Source organism: Ambystoma mexicanum, chromosome 3q (assembly GCF_040938575.1).
Source record: "Ambystoma mexicanum isolate Mex_15411 chromosome 3q, UKY_AmexF1_1, whole genome shotgun sequence".
Taxonomy (NCBI): Eukaryota; Metazoa; Chordata; class Amphibia; order Caudata; family Ambystomatidae; genus Ambystoma; species Ambystoma mexicanum.
In genome coordinates, this window is record NC_090926.1 from 64,141,349 (window position 1) to 64,157,655 (window position 16,307).

General features: G+C 45.2%; 1 protein-coding gene across 2 annotated transcripts in view; it reads right to left on the reverse strand.

The window, feature by feature from the left end:
- LOC138582119 (zinc finger protein 34-like) overlaps nucleotides 1-16,307 on the reverse strand; it is a 256,603-nt gene that overhangs the window by 68,199 nt on the left and 172,097 nt on the right. For both annotated transcript variants that reach the window (XM_069653109.1, XM_069653108.1), the window contains exon 5: nucleotides 3,309-3,416. In XM_069653109.1, coding sequence (XP_069509210.1) covers nucleotides 3,309-3,416 — 108 coding nt within the window. The remainder of the gene's footprint in view (nucleotides 1-3,308; nucleotides 3,417-16,307) is intronic.

A 16,307-nucleotide genomic window follows, 5' to 3' on the forward strand; every position in this document is an offset into this window, starting at 1 on the left:
AAACCACAAACAAAAAAAGCAAACCAATCAACATTCAACATCAATGGAACCCGACTAGAAAACGTGACAACCTTCAAATATCTCGGTATACTAATAAATCAAACTAAATCAGAAGATCAATGGCTAGATAAAATAGAACAAACATCACAAACCATGGCACGACAAGGATGTCTACTTCACAGGAAATATGCACAATTCTCTTTCAGACCGATCATCGCCTACTATAGACAAAAATACATTCCTATAATAAAGTACGGAACAGAAGCGATGATGAATGCTGGCACATTAAACTGGACGAAATTCGAGGCTATTTTTTGGCATAAGATTCTCCACCTCCCCGAGAATACGACACGAAATGGCAACCCAATCAATTGCATCCATCGTCCTCTGGAAGAGACTATATATCTTCCGAAAAATCCTTCCCGACGAGAAAACCCCAGCGATCCAAATTTTGAGAGCTCAGGCAAATACCTTCAACAACACGGTATTACACAAATGGAAACAGTCTATCAACAAGGAAATGGAAAGCAAAGAGATATCAGAAGAACTCCTAACCCTTCGCCCACAATATGCCAAAATCAAACTCCTCCGGAATGACTGGATAAAAACGATCCAAACGAAAAATACCTACAAACAGACCCTCCAATGCACCAAAGAGAACAGAAAAATACATGAACCACCGCCATACCTCCAAATGTTTCCAGATCAAACCATCAGAACAACATTTCTAAGAATACGTTTGAACATTTTACCGACAAACTCATACCTGGCAACAACGAGGCAGATTGCTACCACAAACAACCACTGTCGATTCTGCAAAGTTGAAACAACGCCAGAAACCCTATTCCATCTGGTGATGGAATGCCAATCACTCTCATGCCAACGCAAATAATTTGGGGCCTTCTTTGAGCTCTCATCACAACAAATGAACACAGAAGAAAGATGGGCCGCCCTACTCAGCGGGCAAAATAACAAATACACATACACAATCACTCTCTTTCTCAGCACTATACTGGGACTCAATAGAAGAATTCCCTGACACAAATGTCAACCCCTACTCTTTCACACTCTAAAGAAACAGATGAAAACGTTTATAATTATATATTGTGTGGTCATTGAAGACGTTTAGACCATACTTGTATGGATCTACTTTTGTGATTCAAACTGACCACCAACCCTTGAGATGGTTGATGCAAATGAAAGGGGAAAACCCAAAACTACTGAGATGGTCAATCAGCCTGCAAGGGTTTGATTTTACCATTGAACACAGGTCTGGGTTTCACCACCAAAATGCTGATGGTCTCTCCAGGATGTCTGACTGACTGGAGTAAGGAGATTTATCCAGGAGTGGATTAAATCCTCCTGTCCCTTAGTCTGGGGAGGACGAATGTTAGGGAGAATTCTCAATATGTGCTAATTTCCCTTACCTTTTGAGACCCCCCAGCAACTTTGCTGGATTTCTAGGATTTTATTTGTTCTACCTGGGAAGAGTGTGAACCTTTCTTTCCCACTCTTTCATGTATTTTGTGTGTGTTTTACAGTTGTGTTCTTTGGTTATGGAGTCTTACAACAACTCCAGTGGCATCATCTTTTTCTGTGTGTCACACAGTACCCTTAGTGCAATGGCACCGGGATGTCTTTTAGACTTCGCAAGGTTTAAGTGCCTTCTCTGGTACTGACTACTGTCTCCCAGAGCATTTACAGTTAAATTGACTTTACTAGTCTCTTTAAATGTACTGACCCAGCACACACTATCTTACTATAGAGTGTTGGAAGGGTTGCCTAGCTTCCCCTGAGTCAAAACACTCATGTAACAGTCAAATGTTACCCTTTCCTACTTTAAATGGCTTGTGCCAGTGGTTTAGATCAAACTACCATGATTTTTCCCGACCGCTAACAACGGTAGCTAAAAATCAGGTCAGCCATGTTTTTCAATATGGCGCCCAAGACCTATCTGTAAAAACAGACTCGGTTTACTTTTTTTGCCATTTCTTTTAGGAAAGGTCCTTCTTGTGTTTGTCTCTGCGCGCCAAACCAGGTTTGGTCCCTTTGTTAGTTGGCGGGCTTCAGTGCTGAAGCCCTCCTCTGGCGCCAGGGTGTCGGGGGTGGACAGGATGTGAGGGAGGTACCCGAAACTCCCTGTGCCCACTCCTCAAACACCACTTCACTGTAACTCATATCTCTAGTCTGTCGGTCAGCAAACTGGACTACTATGCAAGCCTACTTTCTGGTCTACCGCTCTACTCTTTTGCTTCCTTCAACTTAGTGTCATGCAGCCGTTTCAACCTACTCAGATCCTCCTCCACCTCTACTTACCATCACCAGATTGGAAGGCTCTCCATGCAAAATCAATCTCTTAAATGTCTGTCACTCATCTATAAATCCATCAATGGTCTTTCCTTGCTGACAGCATCTCACTGCACTCTCTGTCTGGAACACTCCAGCCCTCATCTTTTCAAAAGCTCCCAGTATCCCCATTGCCCACTCCTGCTTCGCCCCCCACAACGCTTTTTCCGTGCTTATCCTACTCCACTAGAATGCTCTCTCTCTCCGGCCACCAAATATTTATTCAGTGGTACTCTTCAAAGCACCTGCTAGCGATGGAAGTAGACCCCCCCAAACCCTTCCACCCTCCTATCTAAACTATCAGCACGACCCACCTCACCTGCATTTTGCCTTCAGGATCACCCTATGTGACTTGTAAATGTGTACATTCTGGCCTCGGGCTGTCCATTTTTAAAATATTGTTATGCCCTTCAGTTTCTGGTATATGTTCCTACATACCCTAGGACTGCTTCAGTTCTGTTATTTACTTTTCTGTTACTTCTTTGGAAGTCTTTTCGTTTGAAATGGCACCCAATTCATCAATAAATTAAAAATAAAAATACATACAGCTCAAGCACTGACCTTGGTTTGGAAATATGTATTACAGAAAACAAAAAAAATAGATGGCTGCATACACCAGGATGGGAAAGAACAAGATGAACAAAAATAGCGCTAACTTTACCCAACATCATCAACACTTATTCCAATTGAACTGGTCATATTAGTTATGTATAGATAACAGCACATTAAGTGTCACCAAACCATTTCCATGTGGAATCATGCATAAACTGAACCTTGTATGCTATACACAATCTGCCAGCTCACTTGGCTTGACGTCATTCTTCAGGAAGTGGCTTGGCATATGGCTTTCAGTGTTTCTGCACAATGCAATTAATTCTTTGAGATTAGGCAAGCATGTTTAGGGCAAAACGGTAGAAAAGAGGATTCAGTTGTTTTATTAGGCAGCTGTAATTTATATTGACCTGTATGCGGACTGAAGTCATCTTGTCTCTCTAAAGGCGGGTGGTCAATGTCATAGTCATCTTCCTCTTCTTTGATCACAATTGATATTGGTGGCACAGTCACATTTTCTGTGAATATATAAAGTGTGCATGTTAATGCTGCGAACAAAACCTTTTTCTTTAAAAAAAAACATGCAAGGCGTTGTTTTGGTGGGTATAAGAACAGAAGCGTTGATCAGAAGAATTGATCATAAAAAGAGGTCTTCCCATGAATTTATAAGGCAATGTCGGAGACCTTAATCAACATTTAGACATGCACATGTGTCCTCTGCAGCTCATGGAGAACAAATACCAGAAGACCCCTATACCTGGCTACACCACAACAGAGCAGAGAGCACTGTAAAGCCTTCTCCTCCATCCCAGACTCGAGAAGAAGGTTGCAGAGTCAGAAAGAGGATGTATGACATGAATTGATAGGTTATTTATAATGTGCTTAATACCCAAAGGTTTCAAAGCACGGACCCGGAGTTCGAACCTGTGTTGCTTCGTGTCATCTTGCTTCCAAGGCGAGCACGTTGCCCCTGAGCTATCCTCTCCAGTTGCCCCTGAGCTATCCTCCCGAGAATCAGAATTAATAATAATATTTTTGATAGCCGTGCAGTTGTTTTTCTTCCTTTCACCTGTTGTTTTCATCACTGTTATCCAAAGAATCAGATTAAACAGCAAGGCCTTAAGAAGAAGTAACTTGGGAGGAAGACAAAATGTGGGACTTTAATAGAAATTGATTGTTTTCATCTTTTGGTTAGGATAAAAGAAAGTGTCATGATGAAGGAGGAAGAGATCACCAATATATGCAACAACTGAAAAACTATAGTAGGGTTTGAAATTGAGGGGAGTTGGGAGCTATTAACTCCATCTTGTACTTTACAAGAGCATGGTTAGCTTGATGCCAACAGCTACCAGGAGCTACTTTTAGCTCCGCAGACCAACAGGTTCTGAACAAACGCAACTATGTGAATTTTACTCTGTGTGTAAACAACAATCTATAAATAAACATTAGGACACATCTATACAACATTTAAAGCATAACAGATCCAAAATAATGGACAAAAGGACATGTTTGAATCAGTATACAGTGATATTAACAAATTTAAAACATGAAAAACATTTATAATTAATAAAAAAATAACTGAACAATTTCGAATTCTTTGTCAAAAATATATATGGGTGGGGTAAGGGATTAAAACGGGTGGGGAGGGTGTGTGGGTGGGGTAGTAAAGCTGGGGAAACAGAGGGTTTTATTATTTTTTCATTATTTTAAATTCGTAATAAAAGTATTCATTATTGTTTGATTCGTTATTAAGACATGGAACCATTTGAATCATATGTGAAGATAGGTTTGCAGAAATTTTGATATACTAGCTCCTCATTTCCCAGTGGTAGCTCTTGGTCACTGATTACAGCTGGATACCCAGGAGCTGCGTTTAGCTCCTGCTTATCCAATCATAATTTCGATCCCTGTATAGCGGTTATTCTCATATAAATAAGATTGAGGCTTGTAAGAAAAGGCATGCACAACAACAGATGATTGCCTGCTTGGCAAGCAGAAGTGCTGACCAAAAAACAGGGTTCAAATCAAGAAAGGAGGGCTTCTCTGGCTGTACTCGATACACTGAGGTTACAGAGATACCTTCCAGTATCATAGGGCAGTTCTCCTTTTCCTCAATCCTCTCCCTGGGATTTGTTTGGCCTCCCTGCTCCGTTCCCCAAGATATCATGAGTGAAAATCATTTTTTCTCTTTTTTTTTTTACAGAATTGTTGCCACGCCTCTCCACTGCCCCTACATGACACCCCCTGACCCCTCCACCAATACTGCCTAAACCCAACTCTCCATCTACAACATTTGGGGTTAATTTGAGCAAATAAATCCAAGGGAAAAAGATTTGCGCTAAAACTAAACAATCAATAGACCTATTTCTGTCAGAGTAGGGTGTGAGAAACTTCTAGAGGACCTAGGGGTACATCTAGGTGACATAAAAGATAAAGCTACAGCTTAAGTGGTACCACTGGGCGGTGAAGCAAATCAAAGCCAGTGAAAAGAGCGTAAGCTAAAATGACCCAATATCTTTAGTCCAGGCTATTATGTAATCCCCACAGTTCCATGCGGCCAAACCCAGGAAAGCCTTTGTTAAATGCACTCACAGTTTCAGGGTGTTTCATAGTGCCCCAGCAAACCTCTGTACTTGGCCTTTGCAGATGATACCAATGATGAGACGAATTCCAGAATCTGTAACTGTTTGACACATTCCCAGTAGCTCAAGGCCGAGAAGTTTTCTTCAACTTGTCCCTTGGAGATCCCGTGGGGAGAGGATACTTGCTGGCAGTAGCACGTTTAAACCAATACACGTTGTCATCCTCCAAGCATCTTTTGACAACCGCACAGTAACAGGGATCAAAATACTCAAACTGCCCCATCGAATGTCTGCCTGACTCTGCTTGTATTAGTATATATTCAAGTTAGTCCACTATATACAAACTCTCTTGCAGCGAGAAGTGAGACAGAAACGTATTTGAGTTACCACACACATTGTGATTCCAAGGTACTTTAGGAAGAATTATAGGTTAGAGATACAGTAGTGTTGAGTGGGAGAGGGGCTCATGAGCTCAGGCGATCCTGACAAATATGTATGCTCAACATTCCTGCAGGGTCTATTTATGATACTGCAGGCCTGTTGCCAAATAGTAACTCTGACACTGCCAGGTCGAATCCAGAAGGTGGCCTAGCCCAAGATCTATGATCAGGTGAATGTTGTTTGCAACAAGAGGCAGAGGGGTAAGATGGACAGAACTAAAAAAGTAAAATGTGATTATCCCTGGCCCATAGGTGTAAAAGTAAACTAGGTGTGTGTGTTCCTTGTACTTCTTGCTTGCCTCATACGGTGATGCCTTAATACAGAGGGCCCACCACTATAAGTGGGATTTGGAAAGGTTGTGCAGGCTCTGTCTTGCACACTGCTTAGGATCATAATCCAGTAACATGGATATATACAACTGAAACCAAAGTAAGTGTACTCGGTATCCAATGGTAACCCTGTTCCTTATTTACATTATCTGTTTTTCACCACTGACGGGCATAAAATGCACAAGATGCTCTTCCAGGGCTAGGTGGCAAAGGGAATTTGTCTACAAAGTGCCCTGAACAATGTAGATCCTTGGTCCAATTCTGGGCAGACAATGCCTCGCAGCCCTATCCTGATTTGCTAGCTGTTGTGTTGGTAGATGTGAGAATCATATACACTGTGGTAGCATCTGGACTAAAAGGCAGGTCTGAATTCAGAAGCAGTGAATTCAGTCTGAAATGCATACCCTAATCTTGCAGAGATATCAAGCACCTGGAGAGGTTGAACCTGCAATGAGCTGATTAACAATACACTAGATCATTGGCATGTACCTGAAATTGACTAGAAAGGTCATATTTTCAAGTGAAGAAGCAAACAACATGCATTTAAAAATTAAATTAATATTCGGACGAACTCCAGTAATTATTAAAGCATACTATTTCTGGTACCGGATTACACTCTCCAATTACAATAAAATGCAGCTTTTGTGACCAAGCCCATGCATGTTACTCAGTGTTTATTAGGGAAGTGGCAGTGTGAGCTCTCTGTGAACACTGCTGCAGATTGTTATGTTATGTTATAGTGCATTTGTATAGAGCCTTATGTACCATTGGTATGATCTCAAAGCGCTGTGAGTTGAACGCCCTCGGGGGCCGTGATCCATATCAGTTGAAAGATTGGTGTAGTAAATAGTGCTTGGGTGCACTCGGTATGTGAGCAGCCAGAGTGGTTTGCGCGGGTTGGCTGCAACCTAATGGTAAGTGTGGTGTGGTGGATGTCAGGGATCAGTATATTGTGTGCAGCAAGAAGGGTTGTTTCCGAGCCTGCATTCTGGCTACCGTGGGGCATGTGTAAGAGATTATGTGTGCTGCTAGGCTGATTTTTTCATGGGATATAGCAGCATTTTACCTGGCTGTTGAGGTGTTCTATGAGCGATGTAGGTATGTGTGCAGCTAGGCCGAACTGATAGAGGGGTGTAGCTGTGTTCTATTTTTTGTTGATGTGAAGTGGAGAGTCAGCATATTGGTAGGAATGAGTGTTTGCGGTTATCAGTGGGTGGCCCCCTTGTTTGGGATGTTTTCGGAGCTCAGTGCGCTGGCCGTGTCTGCACTGGTGGTTCCTGATAGTGGATTTCAGTGCTAGGTAAAATGATCAGAGGGTATGTTGTGTTATCTTGGTCCAACTGTCCTATACCAGATGCTTTGTAGTCGGACTTGGAGGGCCCATTTTACAGGTCACTGGAGGGATATTAAGCTGGGATACTGGGTGCTTCTTGGGTTATTGTGAGATTTTCCGGAGGGTTGTAGCCAATCTTAGTTGCTTTTGCCTAATAAACAATGTCACTGTGTCTCCCCCAGCCTTATTTGAGGCAAGTTAGAGTGCGCCCGGCAAACACTGACAAAGTCTCTTGCCCCAACCACCAGAATGCCTAAGAATGGCAGACGGCCTACCGAACCCTTCCAGGGTACTGCCTACAGTCGACACCCACCAAACAGTGCCAGTGCACTACCTGTACATCCAGTGACATACAGTAGCAATTAAGCACTGCAAAGCCACTTCCCAAATAGTCAAAGACAGACAGTGTGCCCCAAACACTCCCAGGCAACCTTCACACAACCCACAGCTAGAGATAGACAGTGGTAAAAAGATACTGCCAGGAAATTCCTAGAATGATAGAGACTGATCTACAGTGTCTACGGAAGCCTCCTATGGCACCTACCAATCACACCGAGAGGCAGAAAATGGTGGCCTAATACTGCCAGAGCATGTGCCCATGCTAATAAAGATGCACACATTATTGCAAAGACTGGCAGGACATCATCCTACCAGAGCCATATACAGCCTGTGTGAACCAAACTCTGCCAGAGCATCTTCACAGGACATCCTGAGATGGACAGTGAGAGCAATGGAAGGCATTTTACAGCCAAGCACAGACTGGAAGCTGCCTACCAACACAGCCAGGCCATTTTATTTTTTGTATTGTTTTCGTTATTTTCAAACCTTATACAAAATACATAGAACATTAGATACAAACCACAATCATCTAATATTACAAAAGTTCATAAACACATATTAAAAAAACTGTTTCAATAGAAAATGTAGATATAATAACTTCTAATAAAATATGTTTAAAAATTCTCAATTACTTTCAATTTGTTTAAAATAGTTACAGTTTGATTAAAAACGAGGTCAGTTCACCAAATATGATAAGTTCCCAAAAGGCAGATGTATTAACGAAGTATTCCTCGTACACATATTGAATAAAAAATTGTATTCTTGACTCTTGTAGAGAGCAACAATCAATGTATACAGGTTTTAAGGATTAATTTGCCAGCTGACAATATGTTGATAGCCGGCTAAGAGATTGCCCTCTGATATACATGATCTCCCGATTATGTATCAGATTTAATCTGATCTTCAAAAACGTTTTCATAAATCTCAGATCGGAACAGTCGATGAGATCATTTGGGAGAGTACTTCTCTTTTTGTGCTTTACACAAAAATCACTGGGCAGTTTTGCTTTTCACACGTTTGAATCCAACTTTCTCAAATACCTTTCTCTTCAGTAGATCGTAATTAGGAGTAATAACTTTCTCATGTAATTCATATTCTTCTAAGATTCTTGTACAGTTGCCTAAGAAAAGTTTACTATCTCTCGTTTTTAATTTCACCAGATGCGTATATGTTAAAAAATACAGGCAATTTGGTTTTGCCATCCTTAACTTTGTATACATGCGGAGTGTACTCCAATTCACCAAGCATGAAAGTGAGGCAAGGCCAAGCTCATAATGCAGGTAACAAATAGGCACACAATTCAGAACGTTCAATATCTTCCTCCATATGAAGCCCTCTAATTTATCAAAGTCATAGGCCTCTGCGAATGTAGTTACCTCACAGCCGTACAATAAGGTAGGTATTTGTTTATAAAAAGTGATCAACGGTAACAATATAAATCTACAGTATTTTCTGTAGATATATGACATTTGTGACCTTAGCTGTATTGCTTTCTCCTGTAAGAAATTGGGCCATGCTGGCCTAAGTGAATTTTTGGCAAGGATGAATCCTAAGTACTTCATGGTGTGTTCAACGACCAGAGCTTTCCCTCCCATTCGCCAAGTAAATTTAGGAGGTTTGATTCTAGATCCCTCAAAACACATATTGCTGTTTTTTGTCGGGTTCACCTTCAACCCATTTATTGACAAATATTCAGTGAGTTTCAAGAGTAGCATTTGCAAGCCTAGTTGCGTCCTGACTAGCAGTAGAATATCGTCAGCGTAACTCAAACAGTAACATCTCTCATCGTCTAATTTACGGGAGATAAAGGATGCCTGGTCTAGGGATTCTCCCAAGTCCAATATGTAAAGGTTAAATGGGCAGGAGGCCAATACGCACACCTGCCTTAAGCCACTCGCAATGGGGATAGGCTCTGTTACGTGTCCCTGTGCATTAAGCCTAACTTGAATTGGTGTGTTTGTGTGGATATGGACTAAGATATCCAAAAGATGTTCTGTAAACTTCAGACTTTCCGTCAAAAGATGTTCCTGTCAGCTAAATCAAAAGCCAGGCTAAGATCCACAGTTGCTACGTAAAAAGGGGGATCAGCATCTTTATGACCTGCTTGTTTTATTAAAGTATTTAAAACTAGGCCATTTTCATCAGTGCCGATCCCCCTTCTGAATCCTGTCTGAAACTTCAACATGATATTAGACAGTGATAGAGAAAAAGTTACAGCCAGAAAAAAGCTCTCCCTTGGCGCCAGCTCTTATTAGTTTTGATTAGATCTCAAAATAGATCAGTTTTATTGCTCATTTTAAAAATAATCCGGTTGTCAGCATGAGTAATTCCCAAATTATTATGTGGCTGCACACAATCAAGTTGTAAGATATAGAAAAATGAGAAAAGGTTTACTCAAATGCGCCAAACCTATTTTAGTAGTGTTCGTTGGTGAGCCAAAAAGAACATCCAGTAAAAGTTGTCTTAACTTGTGTTTGTCTTAACAAAAAAAGAAGAATAACTCAATTCAGTGTTGTTGCTTCACTTAGGATACTTTATTTTTGTGATTAATTGAAAAAACAGTATCTATCACAGTGTTATTTTCACACCTGATAGTTTCCAAAAGGGTTCTTGCTATCAAATCTTTAAGTGAGTTAAATACTTCCAATCCTTGTATTCCACATAGTTACAATCTCCTTAGTTTTATTCTCAACACGTGTTTCCCCATTGGTAATATCAATGGCTCATCAGGAGAAGGAATGGTTTCCTAATTTGGTTGTAATTCAGGAAAACTATCTTTGATTATATCCAATTAATTTTTCATAACATCTTCAGAGTTGCCAAATGTTTGTTTTTATAACAGGTCCAGGGTCAGGACAGCTAATTTGTCCAAAGAAACGTCATGGATAGAGAAAGAGGCTGGTAGTCCTTCTGGCCGTGATAAGCGAGGGGACAACTAGCCGGGCTAGACGCCCCTATCCACCTCTCGGTTTCCTGCAGTAGGCATACAGAGAAGATCTTACTCTGAACGTCTAGTAACATTATCAGATGATAGCTTAGTGGGCTTGATCAGTCCACATTTTTGTAAATTGGGACTTTATTAGAGAGGCTCCAGGTTGCCGGGAGCTTCTTAGCTTTCAAAAGATTTCCCAAAAGAAGCAACAGTACCAGAGGCCGAATCCAAGGATCTGATTTAGGACTCATGTTACTGAGGCCGGTAAGGCCTGGAGGTCGTGAATTAGATTCAGATGTAATAGGCTTGTGGACTTGCTCCACAGAGTTACTGACCTCTCAACTACCTTTACTTTTCTCTTGCCATTTGTCAGTTGGAGTAGCCTGATAAAATTTACTGAAGTGTTCCGACCTTTACAATTCAGGAATGGCGTTCGTTAAGGCTTCCCCTCGACTAGCTTCTTTACCACTTATCATGGTCCAACATTTTCTAGCAATATTTGCCATTATTGGATTCAACATGTGCTCTGCATCTTTGTGGGCCTGCGCAATCCTATTGGCCTTTAGCCAATGTTTGTAAGTCTGCCGTAACTTCCTTATTTCTTTCAGTTTTTGTATCGGCTACAATTCACAAGAATTGACCCTTCTGATGTCTGCTCGCAAATTATTTTTCCTGTTTTGTATTTCTCTGTTATGGGTAGCAGTTCGAATGGATAAGTTCCTGTTAGAGGAGTTTCGATTACATGTTTTTAAAGCCGTTTGATCAATAAATAGTGGAAAATGCTCCACCGAAAAAAGCAGTCTTATGTAACAGAGAGGTAGAGCACCCAACAGAGTACAATTCTGCGTTTAATAATTTAGATGCCCTCTGAATCCAAAAGATGCAATTCTTTTGCACATTAGTCGTACTATTTGTACATGTGGATTGCGCTAATGAATTCATTGGTACATTTAGATCAGTTTTCAGCATTGCACTAGGATTACAAAGCTCAAAAACAAAATAAACAAATCAAAAGAAAGAGCAACGTAATCTATCCAGGATTAAGAGACAGCCCTGTGCCACATGGGGCATGCAGGGATGTCCACTTTTACATGCCCATTGAGAATGTGAAGGGGAGCCACCAGGGGGCATCGGGATGAGCTGAAGCATCTCCGTTGGTCTCCTCCCCAGGGCGCCGAAAAAGGTGTTTGAGCCCCCCAAAAACTCACAGGAGAGGTGTTCTGACCCCCCCCAGGCTTTGTATGGACCCCCCAGGCACTGTTTGAATGCAAGCCCGGTTGTCGGAGGAGCTGGGACACCGAAGAACCGAGCTTGCTTCGTTGGCCGGGGGAGCTGTGTGGAGGCAGTTTCCCGCCGGCGGCAGCGGCTGAGGACTCGTCCCGGTGGCGGAGGGGTCTCCGACCGTTCTGTGTTGTGTCTCCTGCTGCGGCCGCCGCTCCTCGGTGTGGGGTGAAGGTTGCTGGCTGGGCTGCCCCCTCGTCGCTGTTCGGAGCTCTTTTGACAGGTCGCTCCATGAGATCTAGCCCGTGTCTTCAGATTGGAGCGGTGTCACTGTGAGGAGAGAGAGGAGCCGGCGCTTGATCCTTTGCTGATCTGGAGACGGAGGTGAGCTGCCCTCGTCCTTGTGGCCGCCGGGATTGGGCTCGGAGGGGGCGTCTGCTCAGGCCAGATATTGGCGGCCCGGGGGGCGCTGGGCTGGGGGGTCCTGGCCGACGCTGGATCCCGGCCGGGGGCGGTTGTTGGAGAGGCTTGGTGGCGTTTTCTGTGGCGGTGCAACCCCCCCACTCGCGGAGGATGAACCCCCCCCTCCAAATCAGAAGGGAGGGGAGCGGGGGGAGCCGGAACCTCAGGGGCCTTTTTCCCCGCCAGCTTGACGGTTAGTGCTTTGCAAGGCGGGTAGTGTTTGGGGGAGAAGGCCTGTATCCCGCTCCTCTGGGGACTGTGTGCTGAGAGTGGAGGAGTAGGCTTCCGGGCCCTGAGGAGAGCTCAGCCGTGATATACCCCTTGGTGTGGCCGCCTGGCGGAGAATCTGGTGAGAGGTGGTGGCCCTACCGGCTGTGAGGGGCTGGAGGATTGGCTCTGGGATTGGGCTAGTCTTGCCATCCTGCTGTAGTGTGGGGGAGCGGTGAGGAGCTGCTGGAAGGAACTTGGTGTGGTGGCCGCTGTGAGTGGAGGACCCTTTGGGACTGGAGCCGTGCAGGTGTATGCAGTGGGGGCATTCCAAGTCGCAGGAGCTTCGGATCCAGGAGCCTGGACTGTATTGGTGGGGCCTCCGAGCAGGGGAAGGGGGGTGGCCAGCAGGACTGATCTGCGGGCCCCAGCTCAGCGTCTCCTTGGAGGTTGTGTTCTCTTGCCAGAGGTGCCATTTGGATCCCTCCTGAATGAACTAGGCGCTGACCCTGCAAAATTTTCAGAGAGTGGAGGTGGAGGTGGGGACGGAGTCCACCATGCAAGCAGGGGCCCAGTTGGAGGCGGCTGAGGCCTTAACAGTGAGTCGCAGCATGGCGGTCCTGCTGGGGGAGATAAGAGGTTTTCGAGCGGATGTCAATAGGCGTCTGGACTCTATGGATAAGAAGCTTGACGCTGTAGAAGACCGTGTTCAGGCGTTGGAGGCCAACCAATCCTCGGCAGACCTGTTCTAAACACAATTTGACATGAGGTTTGCAGAGCTTGAGAGGCGAGAGGAGAGGGTCACCCTCAAGCTGGACGATCTAGAAAATAGGGAACGCCGCTCCAACCTTCGCTTTTTTGGTATGCCGGAGTTGGAGGGGGAGTCTCAGACGGACATTGTGAAAGGAGTAAAGGAGATTGTGAGTTCTCTTTTTGATGGCGAGAACACCAGCAAGCCCACTATTGATAGAGCCCATAGGGCCGGCGGGCGTGCGGGTGAGCCCCGTACGGTCCTGGTGAAATTCCACTATCATGCTGAAAAAGCTAAGATCTTGGACCTAGCGCGTAAGAAGGGCCCCGTGGAATGGAATGGAGCCCAAATTAAGGTGTATCAAGACCTCTCAGCCCTCACCTTGGCTCGACGGCGCCTTTGTGGCCCGCTTACGAGGTGGTTGCAGTCTAAGGGGGTCCGTTATAGGTGGGGCCATCCATTCTCTCTTGCCTTTGAGCTGGACGGCTACAAATACTCACTCTCCTCAGAGGCAGATATCCAACGAGTCACCCGTGAGTTGTTGGGGGACCCTCCTTCAAAGGTTAAGGATGGGCGGGTGATGGTTTGGGCGGGAACCGCCCTGGCCCGTCGGGGTTTGCGGGTCGGAGGCGTGTGCGGGGTCACAGGAAATTCAGAAAAGTGGCGCCCCCGTCCCCGGAGCAACCCTCGTCCTGATTCAGTTGTGTGATCCTTATGGATCGGCTCTTGGAGGTGGTCCTGAGGGGCACTGTGGATAGTCACACCAGGGGCGGGCCTGTTCCTTGGTTTGTTTGGTCATTACGTTGCGCCCAGTTGTTGATGAGGGGTTGGGGAGGGGGGAGGTGACCTCAGTTGGAAGTGCTTGGAGGTTGTTATTGGAGGAGAGAGGGGGGGCTCATAGTGTTATTTGCTTACATGCTGTGAGAGGCGCCCTGGTGGGGGCGATTCCTTTTGGCCTGGTGGTGTGGCTGGGAGATGCCGCAGTTATTCCAGGCGCCCGGGGGTAGGGGGGTGGGAGTGAGAGGGTATCAGGGTTCTTGGGGGGGGTGTTAGGGTAGGCAGGGGAGCTGTGCTAATCTTCGTTGGGTTTTTGGGGGTGTTTTTTAGGTTGTTCGGGTATCTGAGGGGTAGTGACTCCAGGGACCCTTTGTTGGGCTTTCCAAATGTAAATGTGTGGGGTGAGTGGGCCTTCCAGAGCGGCTGGTACTCAAAGGGGAAAGCATTTTTTGGCTATTCTAATGGATGATTCCTTGCAGAGGTTGCTGGTGGGGTCCCTGAATGTGAGGGGGTTGAACTCCCCAACAAATAGGTCCTTGGTGGTGAGGGAATTATCTAGGCTTCAACTGCACGTCCTGTTTGTGCAGGAAACCCACTGGGTTAAGGGAAAGGAACCGGCATTGTGGTCTAAAGCTATTCAGTTTTTATTCCAGTCTCCTTATAGGGCCAAGAAGAGGGGTGTTGCTGTCCTGATTTCTCCCAAGGCTCTCTTTGTTCCTAAGGCCCATCAATCCGATCCGGAGGAACGCTATATAATGGTTAAGGGATCGGTGAAGGATAGGTTGTTTACTTTGGTGGGGGTCTATGCCCCGAACGAGGCGCAGGATCTTTTTTGGGAAACAGTGGGGGAGGAAATTCGGGGCTTTGCTGAGGGTGTGCTGATAGTCGGAGGGGATTTTAACATGGTTCTCAATCTGGATACAGATAGGAAATCCCTCTCCCTCTGTCCTGTCCAGCGGGCCCAGAGGAAGTTAGCGGAATCATTTAGGCAGACCAATGATATGTTGGGTCTGGTACACACACAATCAATAAAGGAAAGCTGTGTCCCCCTCTTTACGTTTTACTCGGCGGTGCACAAAGCGTTCTCGAGGATAGATCTTGTCTTGGTGGATTCGACATTGTGGGATAGTGTTGTTGATTTTGGTACGGAGGTGGTACCGTGGTCGGATCATGACCTGGTATGGGCTGCTTTGGGAGTTCCGCCGGTGATTCTGGCTAGAGCGCGGTGGATATGCAACGATAGTCTTTTGCTTGATAAAGAACTTAAGGAATCCTTATTGGGTTCTATCAGGGATTATTTTCTTCTTAATGATAATGGGGAGGTGAATGTTCGGGGAGTATGGGATCCCTTTAAAGCCACCATAAGGGGCGTGCTTATGGAGACGGGAGCGAGAAGAAAGCGGGAGAGGGGGAGGGAAGAAGCGAAGCTGAGGGAGCAAATTGCTAGCATCCAGCCGGGAGGGAAGTTGAGATCTCAGATGGCCCCGGGAGAGTGGGAGAAGCTTCAGAATCTTAAAGCTCAATTGTCAGCCTTGCTTGTGGGGCAAACGGAGAGAAAGCTGGCTTTTTTGAAACAGCGCTATATGGAGCGGGGGGAAAAGGCTGACCGGATTCTGGCATGGCGTTTGAGAGAGATGCGGAACAGTAGGAGGGTGAATCGGATTAGGGGCCGTACGGGGGAGGGAGTGGTGCTAGATAAGGAGATAGCAGCAGAGTTCAGGAGGTATTACAAGAACCTTTATGCCTCGGAATATACTGGGAATGGGACCGATGTGGATTTATTTTTGGACGCGTTGCATATCCCACGCCTCTCCGCTGAGGGCGTGGACAGGCTGGAGCTCCCAATCTCCTCCCAGGAAGTGATGGATGCTATTGCTTCCCTGAAGAGCGGTACGGCTCCGGGGGACGATGGCTTCACGGTTCGTTTTTACAAGATCTTCCGCTCCGAGGTGGCTCCTTTTTTGGCTAGGGTATTCAACGCTGCCCTGGACGCGGGTTCTCTGCCCTCCTCTATGATGTCTGCTCTCATAGTGGT